General features: G+C 37.9%; 2 protein-coding genes across 2 annotated transcripts; both read right to left on the reverse strand.

The window, feature by feature from the left end:
* Nucleotides 1-1,353: 1,353 nt before the first annotated feature.
* LOC119081601 lies at nucleotides 1,354-6,844 on the reverse strand. The gene is made up of 3 exons (XM_037190636.1): nucleotides 3,679-6,844; nucleotides 1,691-2,114; nucleotides 1,354-1,486 (listed from the first exon to the last, which is right to left on the reverse strand). Exons 1-3 carry the CDS (start codon nucleotides 6,842-6,844, stop codon nucleotides 1,354-1,356), a joined length of 3,723 nt encoding a protein of 1,240 aa, XP_037046531.1.
* A 1,217-nt stretch (nucleotides 6,845-8,061) lies between these two features.
* LOC119081509 lies at nucleotides 8,062-8,558 on the reverse strand. The gene is made up of 2 exons (XM_037190517.1): nucleotides 8,406-8,558; nucleotides 8,062-8,340 (listed from the first exon to the last, which is right to left on the reverse strand). Exons 1-2 carry the CDS (start codon nucleotides 8,503-8,505, stop codon nucleotides 8,072-8,074), a joined length of 369 nt encoding a protein of 122 aa, XP_037046412.1. The 5' UTR covers nucleotides 8,506-8,558; the 3' UTR covers nucleotides 8,062-8,071.
* Nucleotides 8,559-12,426: the final 3,868 nt, after the last annotated feature.

Raw genomic sequence — 12,426 nt, forward strand, 5'->3', positions numbered from 1 at the left:
AATGTACCTCGGGCTAAAGCCCTCGGCTACTTTTACTCATCTGGATACGAGATATCACTTTACTTCCCTTGCATAGTAATGTACTATTTTTAAGCGAAAAATATATAAAAATATTAACGTTTGGAGCCTCATATTTTCAATGAATGTACATGCCGGGTGGTTTATATTCATTGCATATTTTCACTCGTGCACCAGACACTTAGCAAAATACAAACTTCCAAACAAAGACGTAATCTACTATTCCTCCATCATGTGGCAAAACGCACCTTTGAACTTCTTGCCTCCGGAATGGGCAGGGCACACAGAGCCTTACTTTAGTCTAAAAATAACTGTGTCCTGGTTATATAGCAAATGTGAAGATTGAGAAAAATTGGAATATATTTTACATTTAGATACTACTTAAGCCTAGGGATTTCGAATGTGGATCATTTTAGTAGAAACTAAATTTGTTGATTAAAATCTTCTTAGGATTCTTTCATCTTGCATGAGTAGAACAGAAATAGTGAGACCGTTTCAGTACTGTACTGTCGATCTAACAATAAAATATTATTTTCAGAACTCCCTGGTCATAAACCCTTTGTCTTTCGCTTCAGTTATGATGTCACGGCGTTATTTTAAATTAAATATTTTTTTTAGTTATCGAAATTGATGCAACTGCAAAACGACTGGGGTACAGAGAAACGTTTGGCCATGCCATATTAGAATACTTTGCCTAAGTGAATGAAGTCATTTTTGCCTAGTTTTCTCATAGTCTGATGCTGTTTTGCTACTGATTTTAGCGTCGGTTTTTCACGCATTCGTAAGTAAACGTTTTTCAAATATCTGCCTACATATGACATAAGTTTTGCAAACGGTTTTTTCAGCGAATGGTACCGATGTTATAGCATATTTTACCTGTAGTTCGCAATTGATTAATTCCTTGGTGTGCATACATGCAGACTTCATACCATCACTGTGTTGTCTTAATTTCTGTTGTTAGTCTGCATTACACTTTGCTCTTATTTAAACCTATGGTAAGCATTACCTTCATTTTTATGTATGCTGCTCGTGTTATTATACTACTCTACATGCAGTCCGTGTGAACATCTGCTTTGACTTAATGTATACAAATATTCAGGCAGTTTTTCCGTAGTTTCCCCGAAGTAAAATGTGTATTTAGCAGAAGTAAAGTTAAAATTCATCTGCAAACCAACCTTGTAACGACATTATTGAAGACCGTATCAATTTTACATCAGAACTTTAAATTTCTTAGAAAACTATTACTTTTACTACTGTCATGAAAAGAGAAAATTTGTAGAAACATTTATTAGATATGCAATGTTGTTGACGGAGAATGACAAAATAATTTGTATTTTATTTTCGCTGCACTGATTGTTTCAACTGCTCCCGCTCGAAATCCTTATCAGCCTGTTTGAATCGTAATTGACACTCCCGTTCGATATCTTCAACCTTGCAGGTCTTATGGCGCGATGTCACTGCACACTGCCTGACGTATGACATCGACGATTCGGTTAAACTTTTCAAAGGTTTTTTTTGGTTGACCCCTTCCAACAAAATCTGGTTTTCAACTTCGATGAGAAGAGTAACTTAAAAATGTTTATAACATTTTTTTTTGATGGTCTTCCCACCAATAGTACGTAACTTCGCAATTAACTGCTTCTTGTAAGTCCGATCATTTATGTTGTCGTACATGAGTGTCACATGCTTAACTTTCTTGAGAGGGAAACGTGGTAACTCGTCGTAATTTTCATCCTCCATTTCATCACCAGAATCGGGCTGAGGACCACAACGATTGAGAATACTCTTAACGGCTCTCCATTCTTTGACCATCTGCTCAAATCTTTCGTTCAAAGCACCAAAGTCTTTTTTCAGCTCATCGTATCGCTTACCCCACTTCTTCTCCTTTTTGCTTATTGGTTGAGTAATGACAAAATTTTCAAGGTCCTGACCATTCAGTTTATCATTGAATTTTTCGGTTCCGAAATGATCTGCCAGATCTTGAAGTTGCTCCATATCTGCTTCAATATTTTCAGATTTTCGTAAGTTGAATTGAACGGTATTCGACTTCAAAAGATCCTTCTCGTCATCGGCTTCGGATTGTTCATCGCCTATGTCTTGTTAATACAATACTTCCAGCTTTTCAGCTGCTACTGATGTTCCTTTTTTCGAGGTTTTATTGATTGCAGCGTTACGGTTACGATTACGTAAATCGTGCTTCTCAAGAATTATTGGTGCCATTATGAAATTGATATTGTAAGTTGATTTTCTAATAATCGCATACGCGGTGTGATTCCCCGAAAAAATTATTCACCTAGGATATATAAACAAACATTATACTTCTGTAAATTGTCAAAGTGTCATTCGCATATCTTGTTGTCTCGTTTTCGCTTATGCGATAAAAAAGAATAAGCACGTATGACAAGCTGTCTCAGCAAGCCTCGACCGCTTTGTCATACGTGCATAATATTTATTATCTGTCTAGAACGATAATGTAACGTGCTTATTGAAAGAGTATCAATTGTCGACTGACTTTATTAACCACATTATAAATCATATGCGATGATGTGATGGATTACATTAGTGTTAGTGTCATATATGCTACACGTCCCTTCAAGATTTTTTTTTCTTGATTGAACTGAAAACAATCTTCATAAATTCATTCTTAACTTAATTTCAAAAAAAAAATCTTTTAAATGGAACAAGGGAAGCAAAAAATTTAAAGAAAGGATAAAAAAAAAACTTAATGAGTAAAGAAAAAGAGAGAAACGAGAAATAAAAAAAATTACTTATATGGCCTTCCGCTTCGAGTCTTCGACTGGCTGAAAAACAAATTATTGTTCGGTGAATAATGAACGTCATTGTTGTTTAAGTTTGAACCAGATCTGTTGTCCGATCTCAAGAAACTAGAATTTCGACGATACTTAGAGCCCTTCTCGTCACCAATGATATACGACCGCGGCGAGGCACATTTTTGTAACACTGTTGCGGGTGTCCAATGTTTTGTGGTGTGATTTTGTACAAAAACCTTTTGACCTACTTCAAAGTCTGGCCTCACCTTGGCACCCCTGTCGTAATACTGCTTAGCATTCAACGATTTCTTTACTAGCTGTTCACGAACCCCCTCACTAATCGTGGGCATCAACAACTTCTCCGACATAGGCAGCTTGGTTCTCAATCGACGATTGAACATCAACTGTGATGGTGATACCATCAAGTCCTTGGTCGGAGTGTTTCGATACTCCAACAAAGCAACTAGCAATTCCTCTGGAGTTCTTGACCTCCTCATCATGTTCTGTACTATCTGGACACCCCTTTCAGCTTGACCATTAGACTTCGGATATCTAGGTGAGCTGGTGACAATCTCAAAATCCCACCTTTCTGCAAATTCCCTACATTCACGCGAGTTGAACGGAACGTTATCCGCTATCACCCTCTTTGGAATACCCAGATTCGAAAAAACCTCAGACCAAATCCGAATGACTTCCCGAGACCCTTTATCCTTCATGGCTTTAAACTCTATCCACTTACTATAATAATCCATGATCACAAGGTAATCCTTACTCTCAAACTCCAGGATGTCACAGGCTACCTCCTCAAACGGAAGCTTGGGAATCCTATGAAGCATCAATGGCTCTTTAGTCACAGACTTCGCGTACTTATTACACCGATAACACTCACGAACTTCACCCTCAATATCAACATTCATTGAAGGCCAATAAAACAGTTCTCTAGCCCGCTTCTGCGACTTAGAAATCCCCATATGAGATTCATGCAGCAATTTCAGAACATACAGCCTCAGCGACGTCGGTACGACGATTCTGTCTTCGAAGAACAAAATGCCATCCTGCAGGCAGATATCATTTCTAATCCTGTAATAATCCCGAGCGCATTCAGGAACCTTGGTCCTGTCACTGGGCCAGCCCTTTAAGCAATAACCGGAAACTCTCTTCAACACTTCATCGTTTTCTGTGGCTAATCTAAACTGTGTCTCCCTCTTATCGCCCATACTCAACGACAGAACAGCCGTCGTGAATTCGTGATCCTCTTCTGCATTCCCAGTTTCCAAATGGTTCCTACTCAAATAGTCAGCTATATACATGTACCTGCCTGGAACATATTCCACCTTCAAATCGTAACTTAACAACTTCAAACGCATCCGCTGCATCTTAGCAGATGGAATCTTATGGATGTCCTTCTGCATTATAGAAATCAGAGGCTTATGGTCACTCTTCACCTCCACAGGTCGACCGTATATAAAATAATGAAACTTCTTACATGCAAACGTTATCGCCAAGAACTCTTTTTCTATCTGAGCATACCTCCCCTCGGTATCGGACAAACTGCGCGATGCATATGCCACTGGCATACCGTTTTGCATTAAGCATGATCCCAGACCATGTTGGGATGCGTCTGTTTGAATCACAATTTTCTTATTCGGATCAAACGGCTGAAGAACCAGCGAATTGGCAATTCTTTCCTTAATACTTTCCACAGCGGATGAATGAACTTTCGACCACTTGAATATTGTTCCTTTCCTCAACAATCCACGCAACGGCTCAATCAGCTGCGACAACTTAGGAATGAATTGTCGAAGATAATTCACAGTTCCTAAGAAGCTCTGCAGTGACTTCCTGTCATGAGGGTCTTTGAGCAAACGAATCGCTTTAATCCTATCGTCATCGATCTGCATGCCATCTTTTGAAAAAACATGGCCCAAATACTTGACCTTCCTCACCCGAAACTGAAATTTTTCAGGATTAAACTTCACATTCAACTTCCTCGCCCTTTCTATGACGGCTAACAGAATCTTATCGTGCTCCTCAATCGACCTAGCATGTATGAGCATATCATCGACCACAGCTATGACACCCGGAATATCCCCAAAATTCTCATAGACAAACTTCTGAAACAACTCCGTGGCAATACATATACCGTACGGCAATCTCTTAAACTGATAGTTCCCAAATGGTGTGCTAAACGTACAGAGTTTCTGCGACTCTTCATCGATCTGCAACTGCCAGAAACCTTCCCTAAGGTCCAAAACTGAATAAACCTCTGATCCTACCAACTTCTCTGATACCTCCTCGAGAGTTGGAACCAAAAACTGTTCCTTCACCACGTACCTATTCAGTTCTTTCGGATCGAGACAGACCCTCAAACCCCCACTAGGCTTCTGAGTACTCACTAAGTTATGCACCCATTCCCTCGGCTCATCAACCTTAGAAATGATATCTTGCTGAACCATCTGCTCAAGCTTCCTCTTCAACTTCGAATACAGAATCGACGGGACACGCCTCGCTGGTCTAGCAACTGGCGTCGCACCAGGCTTCAAACAAATGCGGTACATCTTCGATGACTTACCGATACCATTGAAGACATCATGATTTTTCTTTATCACCTTCTGCCTCAACACCTCACTCTCATCGTTACCTACACCCTTGATCTCACTAACCGAGGCATTACCCGACCTCTTAATCAATCCCCACTTCTCAATCGTTGGCAATCCCAAAATCGGAGAAAAATCCTCATTAATCACAATAAACCTTTCAAACGTCGTTTTATTTCCGTACGTACACACCACATAACACTCACCCGCAGGTATTATTTTTCCATGATTATACGCCTGGAGTACAACATTGGTGCGATGAATGACAGCATTCCTGTCGATCTTCTTCAATAAACGCAACGGAACAATATTTACCTCTGATCCGGTGTCAAACTTAATCAGAACGACCCTGTCACTCAATCGAACAAGCTCAGTCCATCCTGATCGCTTCCTAAATGCAAATGGAAATTCGTTCAAACGATTAACTTTTACAATTTTAAATGAGTGAACTTCACCATCATCATCATCTTTCTTATTAGTAACAATTGATTTGATCCTTTTCATTCTACAGGAAACTGCAAAGTGATTCGGCTTCTTACAGTTGTTGCATGACTTCCCATACGCTGGACACTTTCCACTGCTGTGATTTGTATTGCATCGATTACATTTGAATGTGCCTTTGATCGACGACTTTGTCATATTCGAATCGCTCTCCAACGACAATTTTTTCTTGAATTGTTTCTGCACCTCGTGTATGGAAAATTCCGATTCTTTGTCGCGTTGCATGTCCTTGGATTGACCCCTTGCCAGTTCAGTTGCGCGACATTGATCGATGGCCTCGTCCAATGTGACTTTCTTCTTCAACATTTTCTCCTGTAGGCCCTTGTCTGTGATGCCCATTACAATTCGGTCTCTAATCATGTCGTTTTTCGTTTCCCCAAATTCGCATGTTTTTGCCAGCTTCTTGAGGTTTACTAAAAAACTATCAAATTTCTCTCCCTCCTTTTGATTCCGTGAGTAGAAGATGAATCTTTCATACACTTCGTTTTTCTTCGGAATACAAAGATTTTCGTAAGCCTCGACCACATGCTTGAACGATTTTCGGTGTTCCTCTGTCAATTCCAATGTATCGAAAATCTCTACTGCCTCTTGTCCAGCTGCATTCAGAAAAACGGCAATTCTGGGCTCATCTTTCTTTTTGTCCGCTTCAATCGCCTTTTCGAAAACGTCGTATTGCCTCTTAAATGAGCGCCAATTTTGCGCCAAATTCCCATCGAAGCTTAGATCGTCCACTTTTTTGACGAACTCCATTTTGCTTTGGATTTTGTCTCGAATGTTCGATTTGATGCGACGACAATGTGATGCGATTTGCTTGGTAATTTTTTCTTGTTTTCTCAATGCCGACAATCTCTTTGATTTACGAATTCTCCTAGCTTTAATTTCACTTTTATCGACCAACTCTTGGGATAATTTGCTCGATATTATACGTTTGGGCGTTCGGTTATGACAAACGACCATCTCTTTATTGTACAATTCTTAGTTCAGGCTGCGCCATGTAACGTGCTTATTGAAAGAGTATCAATTGTCGACTGACTTTATTAACCACATTATAAATCATATGCGATGATGTGATGGATTACATTAGTGTTAGTGTCATATATGCTCGAGCTTATCCCTCTAGGGAGTTTTTGTTTATCTCGATATATCTGTTCTCGACAGATAAAATATGATATGCACCTATTGCCAGACTGTTATTTTGACGTGTAGGCATTATGGCCCACGCCTTCGGCTAGGGCAATAATGCCTACACGTCAAAATATCAATCTTGGCAACAGGTGCATAATATATATTATAGCCCTGTAGATCGGCAGAAATATTAAGACAGAATAAAGTTTTGTTCTCAGAAAATTATTTTCCAGTTGTTGAAGATAACTGTGTTTTTTGTATAACTCAACTCAGTTTGAATTTTTGAAGAATTTAATTTATATGAGATCAAAATGTTCCATCGTTTAGTTGGTGTATTCGAAATATCTACATAATTCGTTCTAAATCAGTGATGGTAAAAACGGTAGCACGACAGTCAAAAATTTGCGAATGAAACAACATAGTCACAGGATGACTACCTTTACCACCTTTACTGGTCTTTTCGCGCATGTGTACTTTGTGAATGGCCCCGCAAACTTTAATAAATTGCATTCGACACACATGCATCCTCTCAGGAATAGGTAAATGATTCGATTCTTGGTCAAGTGGTTTGAGATTTTTGGGAAAGTTGTAAGCTGTTCAGTACAGAAAATTTTTTGGAAATCATTGTCTCGACATCCGGAAGAACGAGATGTTAGAAACTCTCCATAGGCGTTTTTCCTTGTTACCACGATAAATAACTTGAGCAATTTCTCTCTATTTTCAATTTTTTTTTGCTGAAACCTTGCTTATGAAGGAGATTATTTGAACAAGTGTGAACTTTGCGCTTTTTAGTAGACAATATAGGAGTAAAATATCGCTCGCTTCATTTCATTTTTTTTAAAATTCTACTTATGGACTTCCGTAAATTTACGCATTTAAAAACGTCTGTTAAAAAGTCCTGTGCATCACAAGTTACGGTTTTGTTTCGATGGTAAATGAAATGAAATGAAATTTTTATATTTTTCCCACACCAAAAGGAGCACAAAGACTTTTTTTTTAATAATGCGACTCAAAATTTTGTTCTACAAAGAAAAAACTAAAACTTGTGAAAATAAAATTTTAATATTCACAAATTCCTGTGTCACTATCGTAGTCACAGATGTCTTTCACAGAATCTATGTTTTGAGTCCATGCATCTTCATATGTCTCAGCATCAGTGTCACTCGCGTCAGGAACATGTGATGAAACTTTAAAGTCTGCATCTTCAATCTCCGAAAAATAGTCGTGTTCTGACTCAGGATCCGAGAAATAATCAACATCCTCGGCATCTTCGTCGCAAAAATATTCAACATCTTCGATTTGATTCATGAACAGTGGTGACGTTTTTTCTGTAAAATCACAATGGAACTCTTAGGCAAAAAACACTTCAACTATATTTTCAAACAGCCTTTACCATTCGCCTTTACTTCAGCTACATTTGCTGGTACATTTTGGATATCAGACAAAGACAATAGTTTGAGCTTCTCAAGATTTAGTTTTGCTTGGGAATCCATGGCGCTGCCCTTTTCTTAGATGTTCGCAAATTATACAATTTGACAGAAATAATTCAGCATCAGCACACTTCATTTTTCACAAAAAAAGTCATGGCAGTGACCGTTCAAACAAATAGTCTTTTGCTTACCGCTCGAGTGGTTTTTCCGGCCGGAAAAACAATTTTCCATTTTCAGGAAAAAAATTGTTTTACAAGTTTTTATGGCAAACAGCATGAAACAAAGAAAAATCTTAAAATCTTTAAGGCAAACGAAATTACACAAATACCTACACCACGATACCTGTAGTAGCATTATTAAGATGGATGGTGTAAATATTGTAAAAAAAGAAGTCTCAGTCAATGGTACAAAGTACAAACGTTAGCACGACAGTCAAAAATTTGTGATTAAAACACTAGAAGCAACGCACTGCTCCTAGCACTGCGTTTCTTTCGTAAAGATAGATGACTTGTTTTCGTTGTATGAGTTAAAACACACAATACAATCAATCTTAAGCGGTAGCTCTCATTACGAAAGCCTCCAAATTGGACATTTGTCAAAGTAGTGTTCATGCTAGGAGCAGTGCGTTGCTAGACGACAAATTACAGAAAATGTTTTGAAAATCGTCTATAAGAAATGTTTGTCTCATACGAGTCATTCAGTGTGTACCTCCTTATTGCCACTGCCAAAAATAATAAAGATTAAGTTAACTATAGGACGTTCCAAATTCGATTTATTCGCTAGAGAAATTCCATGTGTGACATAGGAATCGAACCTGGAACATTTTGTAGTAAGACCTCTCCAAACTCCATTAAAAAACGGTTCATGGGACTGGGACATCTAAATTGGTTAGTTTCCGCTATCAAATTATATGTCTACTTTTGAAGATTTAATTCATTAGGAAAATCAACACTAAGGAGATATCGAAAGAATTTAATTGATTTTTTTAGTGAACATCAAGCACTTATATAATGCTGACGATCATAATCTATAGCTGGTTTATCTTTGTGTGCCTACGACTCGGATAAACATAAACAAATTTCATGAACTTCAAGTATCACATCCATAATTGGTAGATATTGTGTACCATGAAGCTAAAATTCGCGGTTATAAAATTCCTCTTAGCAGAGCTTATTTTTGAGAAAACATTTTCTTTAATTTTCTTGATTTTCTCGAAATTTCTTAAAGACTTTCTCGAATTTCTCGAAAAACATTTTCATTAAAATTCGAGAAAGTCGAGAAACTTGGAGAAAGTCTTTCCTCGAAAATAGGCACTGCTTCTTTTAGTCCAATTAAAATAAACTTTGGAAGAATGTAACAATAAACAGAAGTTTTAAACAAACAACAGGGTAATTTTGTTTTGCATTCATCACTGTAATAAATACTTAACTCTAAAATAATCATGTACGTCGCAACCTTCGCACTTTCATTTCAACGCTTTTCAAACTGTACATATCTACAGCGAAAGAATGTCGAAAATTTACTCCAAATACATTATCATTCGATGATGATCCTTTGGTTGCAAGCGAACGGACTTTACTCATCCAAACTCCATTCAGATTAGAATAATAACATTGACGGTACCTAGGGTATTCGTACGTTATTAGGGGAAACACTTCCTCTCATTTTAATGCTTAGTCACCACCAAGCACCCTTACATGCAATAGCACAATTAGCCGTGTGACCGTCATTTTGTTTGTCTTTTGTAGTGAACATTGCTCCATTATGATATGTAAGAGAGTCACTAATTTGCCCTTCACTAGTGAAATTTCCAACGTAGAGTTTGTAGTTTTCGTCCTCCGTACGAATTCGGAATGGAGAGTATTTGGCAAAAGCAAATTCGTTCTCTTGGAAACCAGTCACTTCAATTTTCAACTGATAATCGTTATTCTCTGTCAATTGGTGAATGAAATTATTTCCAAGCCAATGGTCACTATCAACGCTGCCAAATCCATTCCGATATTCTTCCCAGTTTCGGAAAAAGTCCGTCAATCCGTCGTATCTGACTTGAATGAGCGTTCATCTGTCTGAATGGATGAATGGGCTCTCAGTTAGTCGTAACAGACTTTGTTTGACATTCTCTTCAAACACTCCATCACTTTTAAATTCACAAAAAAATTCTCTAGCAGATTGACCAGCAATTAAGCTAGTAGCGATAAGCAGCACAACGATTAAATTTCTGTTCATTTTATCAAAGGAAGTCTGTCTTTCAATTCTACGTTCAGCCTTTATATCACGGCGCAAAGTATTGATAAAATGAATATCAATTGATAACGGTCCAATTTCGAAGAATTATAGGCAGGAGAGATTACATCGATTTCCTGTACTTTCATTATTTATCATCATACACAGATAAAAGCAACGCCGCGCTTTCATCGATATTTATTATTTATCATATTTGGATATATAAAACGATTTCGCTAGAAATTGTTCGAATGAACGAAAAGTTCAATCATTTAGCATTGACCTTGACTGTCATTTCCAGAGTCGCTTTGGGAAAGAGCTGATGAAATCTGTCTGAAAAATCCGATGGGACGACTATGCATTGTGAAACAAGACTAGGCTAGTCTGACTAGCGATGTCAGTTAGTGACATTCAGTTTAAAACGAGTTCAATAAATCAGGAAAGTTTGAAAAACGTTTTTACTACCAGCCCCATGCGAAAGTTGACCATTACATAGCGATTTGCTGCCTGCAAAAATGATCCATGTCCACGTCCATGTTTTGGTTCGTTTTTTAATTTTCGTATGTGTAAATCAACTTTCGCATGGAAGTAGTAGAAGTAGTAAAGTAATTCAGAATACATTGGATGCTGCTACTTACTTCCTTACTTCGGAAACAACTTTGTGATACTCGGCATTCACTCTATACAAACTCTACACTCTACAAACTCTAGACAGTTTTACAGAAGCTATAAAAACACAAAATTGTTACCTCATGTACTTTCCTTGGTCCCTTGACTGAAAGTCAGGGTCTTACGCCACAAAACAGCGAAAAATGTTTGTATGATAAAATTCCCTTGACTGAAAAATGTGTGAAAACTCGTTAAATGTTTGTAATATTTTTCGTGGGGGGCAAGATAACTTGAGTAATTCGCAACTGATTTTAATGAAATTAGTTTTATTCGACGCAGAATTAAATTCCCGAGGCTAAGTTCGAAGATGAGCTATGTGGGACTAAGGATCTGGGAGCTATTCCAGAAAAACAGGATTTGTCACTGATCATAGCCTTAATTGAAAAAGATTACTTTGGGCAAAAATGCAGTATAGGTGAACAGGGTGGATCGGCGATTTTTTGATTGGGAATAGTAGAGAAATATCACCTGACACCATTTCAGGCAAAATTGGGGCGCGGAAAGCAATTTTAATTTTGTCACTTTGTATAAGGAAAATTAATTTGAGTCAAAGAAAAATATTGTTTGTACAAGGAAAAGGAAAAAATTAAAATTTCTTTCCGCGCCCTAATTTCGCCTGAAATGGTGTCAGGGGACATTTCTCTACCATTCACAGTCAAAAAATCGCCGATCCCCCCTGTTCACCTATACTGCATTTTAGCCTACTTTTATACGCTACGCTTTGGCAGCGGACTAACCACGCATACACTAACCTCGACTACGGTAACGCAAACTTAATTCACTAACAAAAGAGCGGCGTTTCCACATTTGTATTCTGAATCGATTAAAAAAAGACATTTTCCGGTATTTTCTATGGCGTAAGACCCTTGACATTATTTTATCTTCTAAATATGGTTTAAACGTATCGTAAATGTATTCCTCACCGTAAAGAAGAAGTAGAAATGGACCGAAGATACTCTCGTTGATGGTCGGTGTGAACCTCTCCAGATCATTCAAGTGCTAGAAGTTTTGGTTGCTATTCGAAATGAAAATGAGGAAGAACTTGCGGAATCTATCTACGGCAACACTTTGAAATTGTTCTTTCCGTCGTGA

Source organism: Bradysia coprophila, unplaced genomic scaffold (genome assembly GCF_014529535.1).
Source record: "Bradysia coprophila strain Holo2 unplaced genomic scaffold, BU_Bcop_v1 contig_358, whole genome shotgun sequence".
In the NCBI taxonomy this organism is placed as follows: domain Eukaryota; kingdom Metazoa; phylum Arthropoda; class Insecta; order Diptera; family Sciaridae; genus Bradysia; species Bradysia coprophila.

Excerpts from the sequence above, each read along its gene's own strand:
- LOC119081601 (XM_037190636.1), bottom strand. The coding sequence starts at position 6,844 with ATGGTCGTTTGTCATAACCGAACGCCCAAACGTATAATATCGAGCAAA. Across the intron at positions 2,115-3,678 it reads TGATATTGAGGGTGAAGTTC|ACATAGGCGATGAACAATCC; the intron begins GTGAGTGTTATC and ends TGTATTAACAAG. Across the intron at positions 1,487-1,690 it reads GTTAAGCATGTGACACTCAT|GCAGTGTGCAGTGACATCGC; the intron begins GTACGACAACAT and ends GTCATACGTCAG.
- LOC119081509 (XM_037190517.1), bottom strand. The coding sequence starts at position 8,505 with ATGGATTCCCAAGCAAAACTAAATCTTGAGAAGCTCAAACTATTGTCT. Across the intron at positions 8,341-8,405 it reads AGCTGAAGTAAAGGCGAATG|AAAAAACGTCACCACTGTTC; the intron begins GTAAAGGCTGTT and ends GTGATTTTACAG.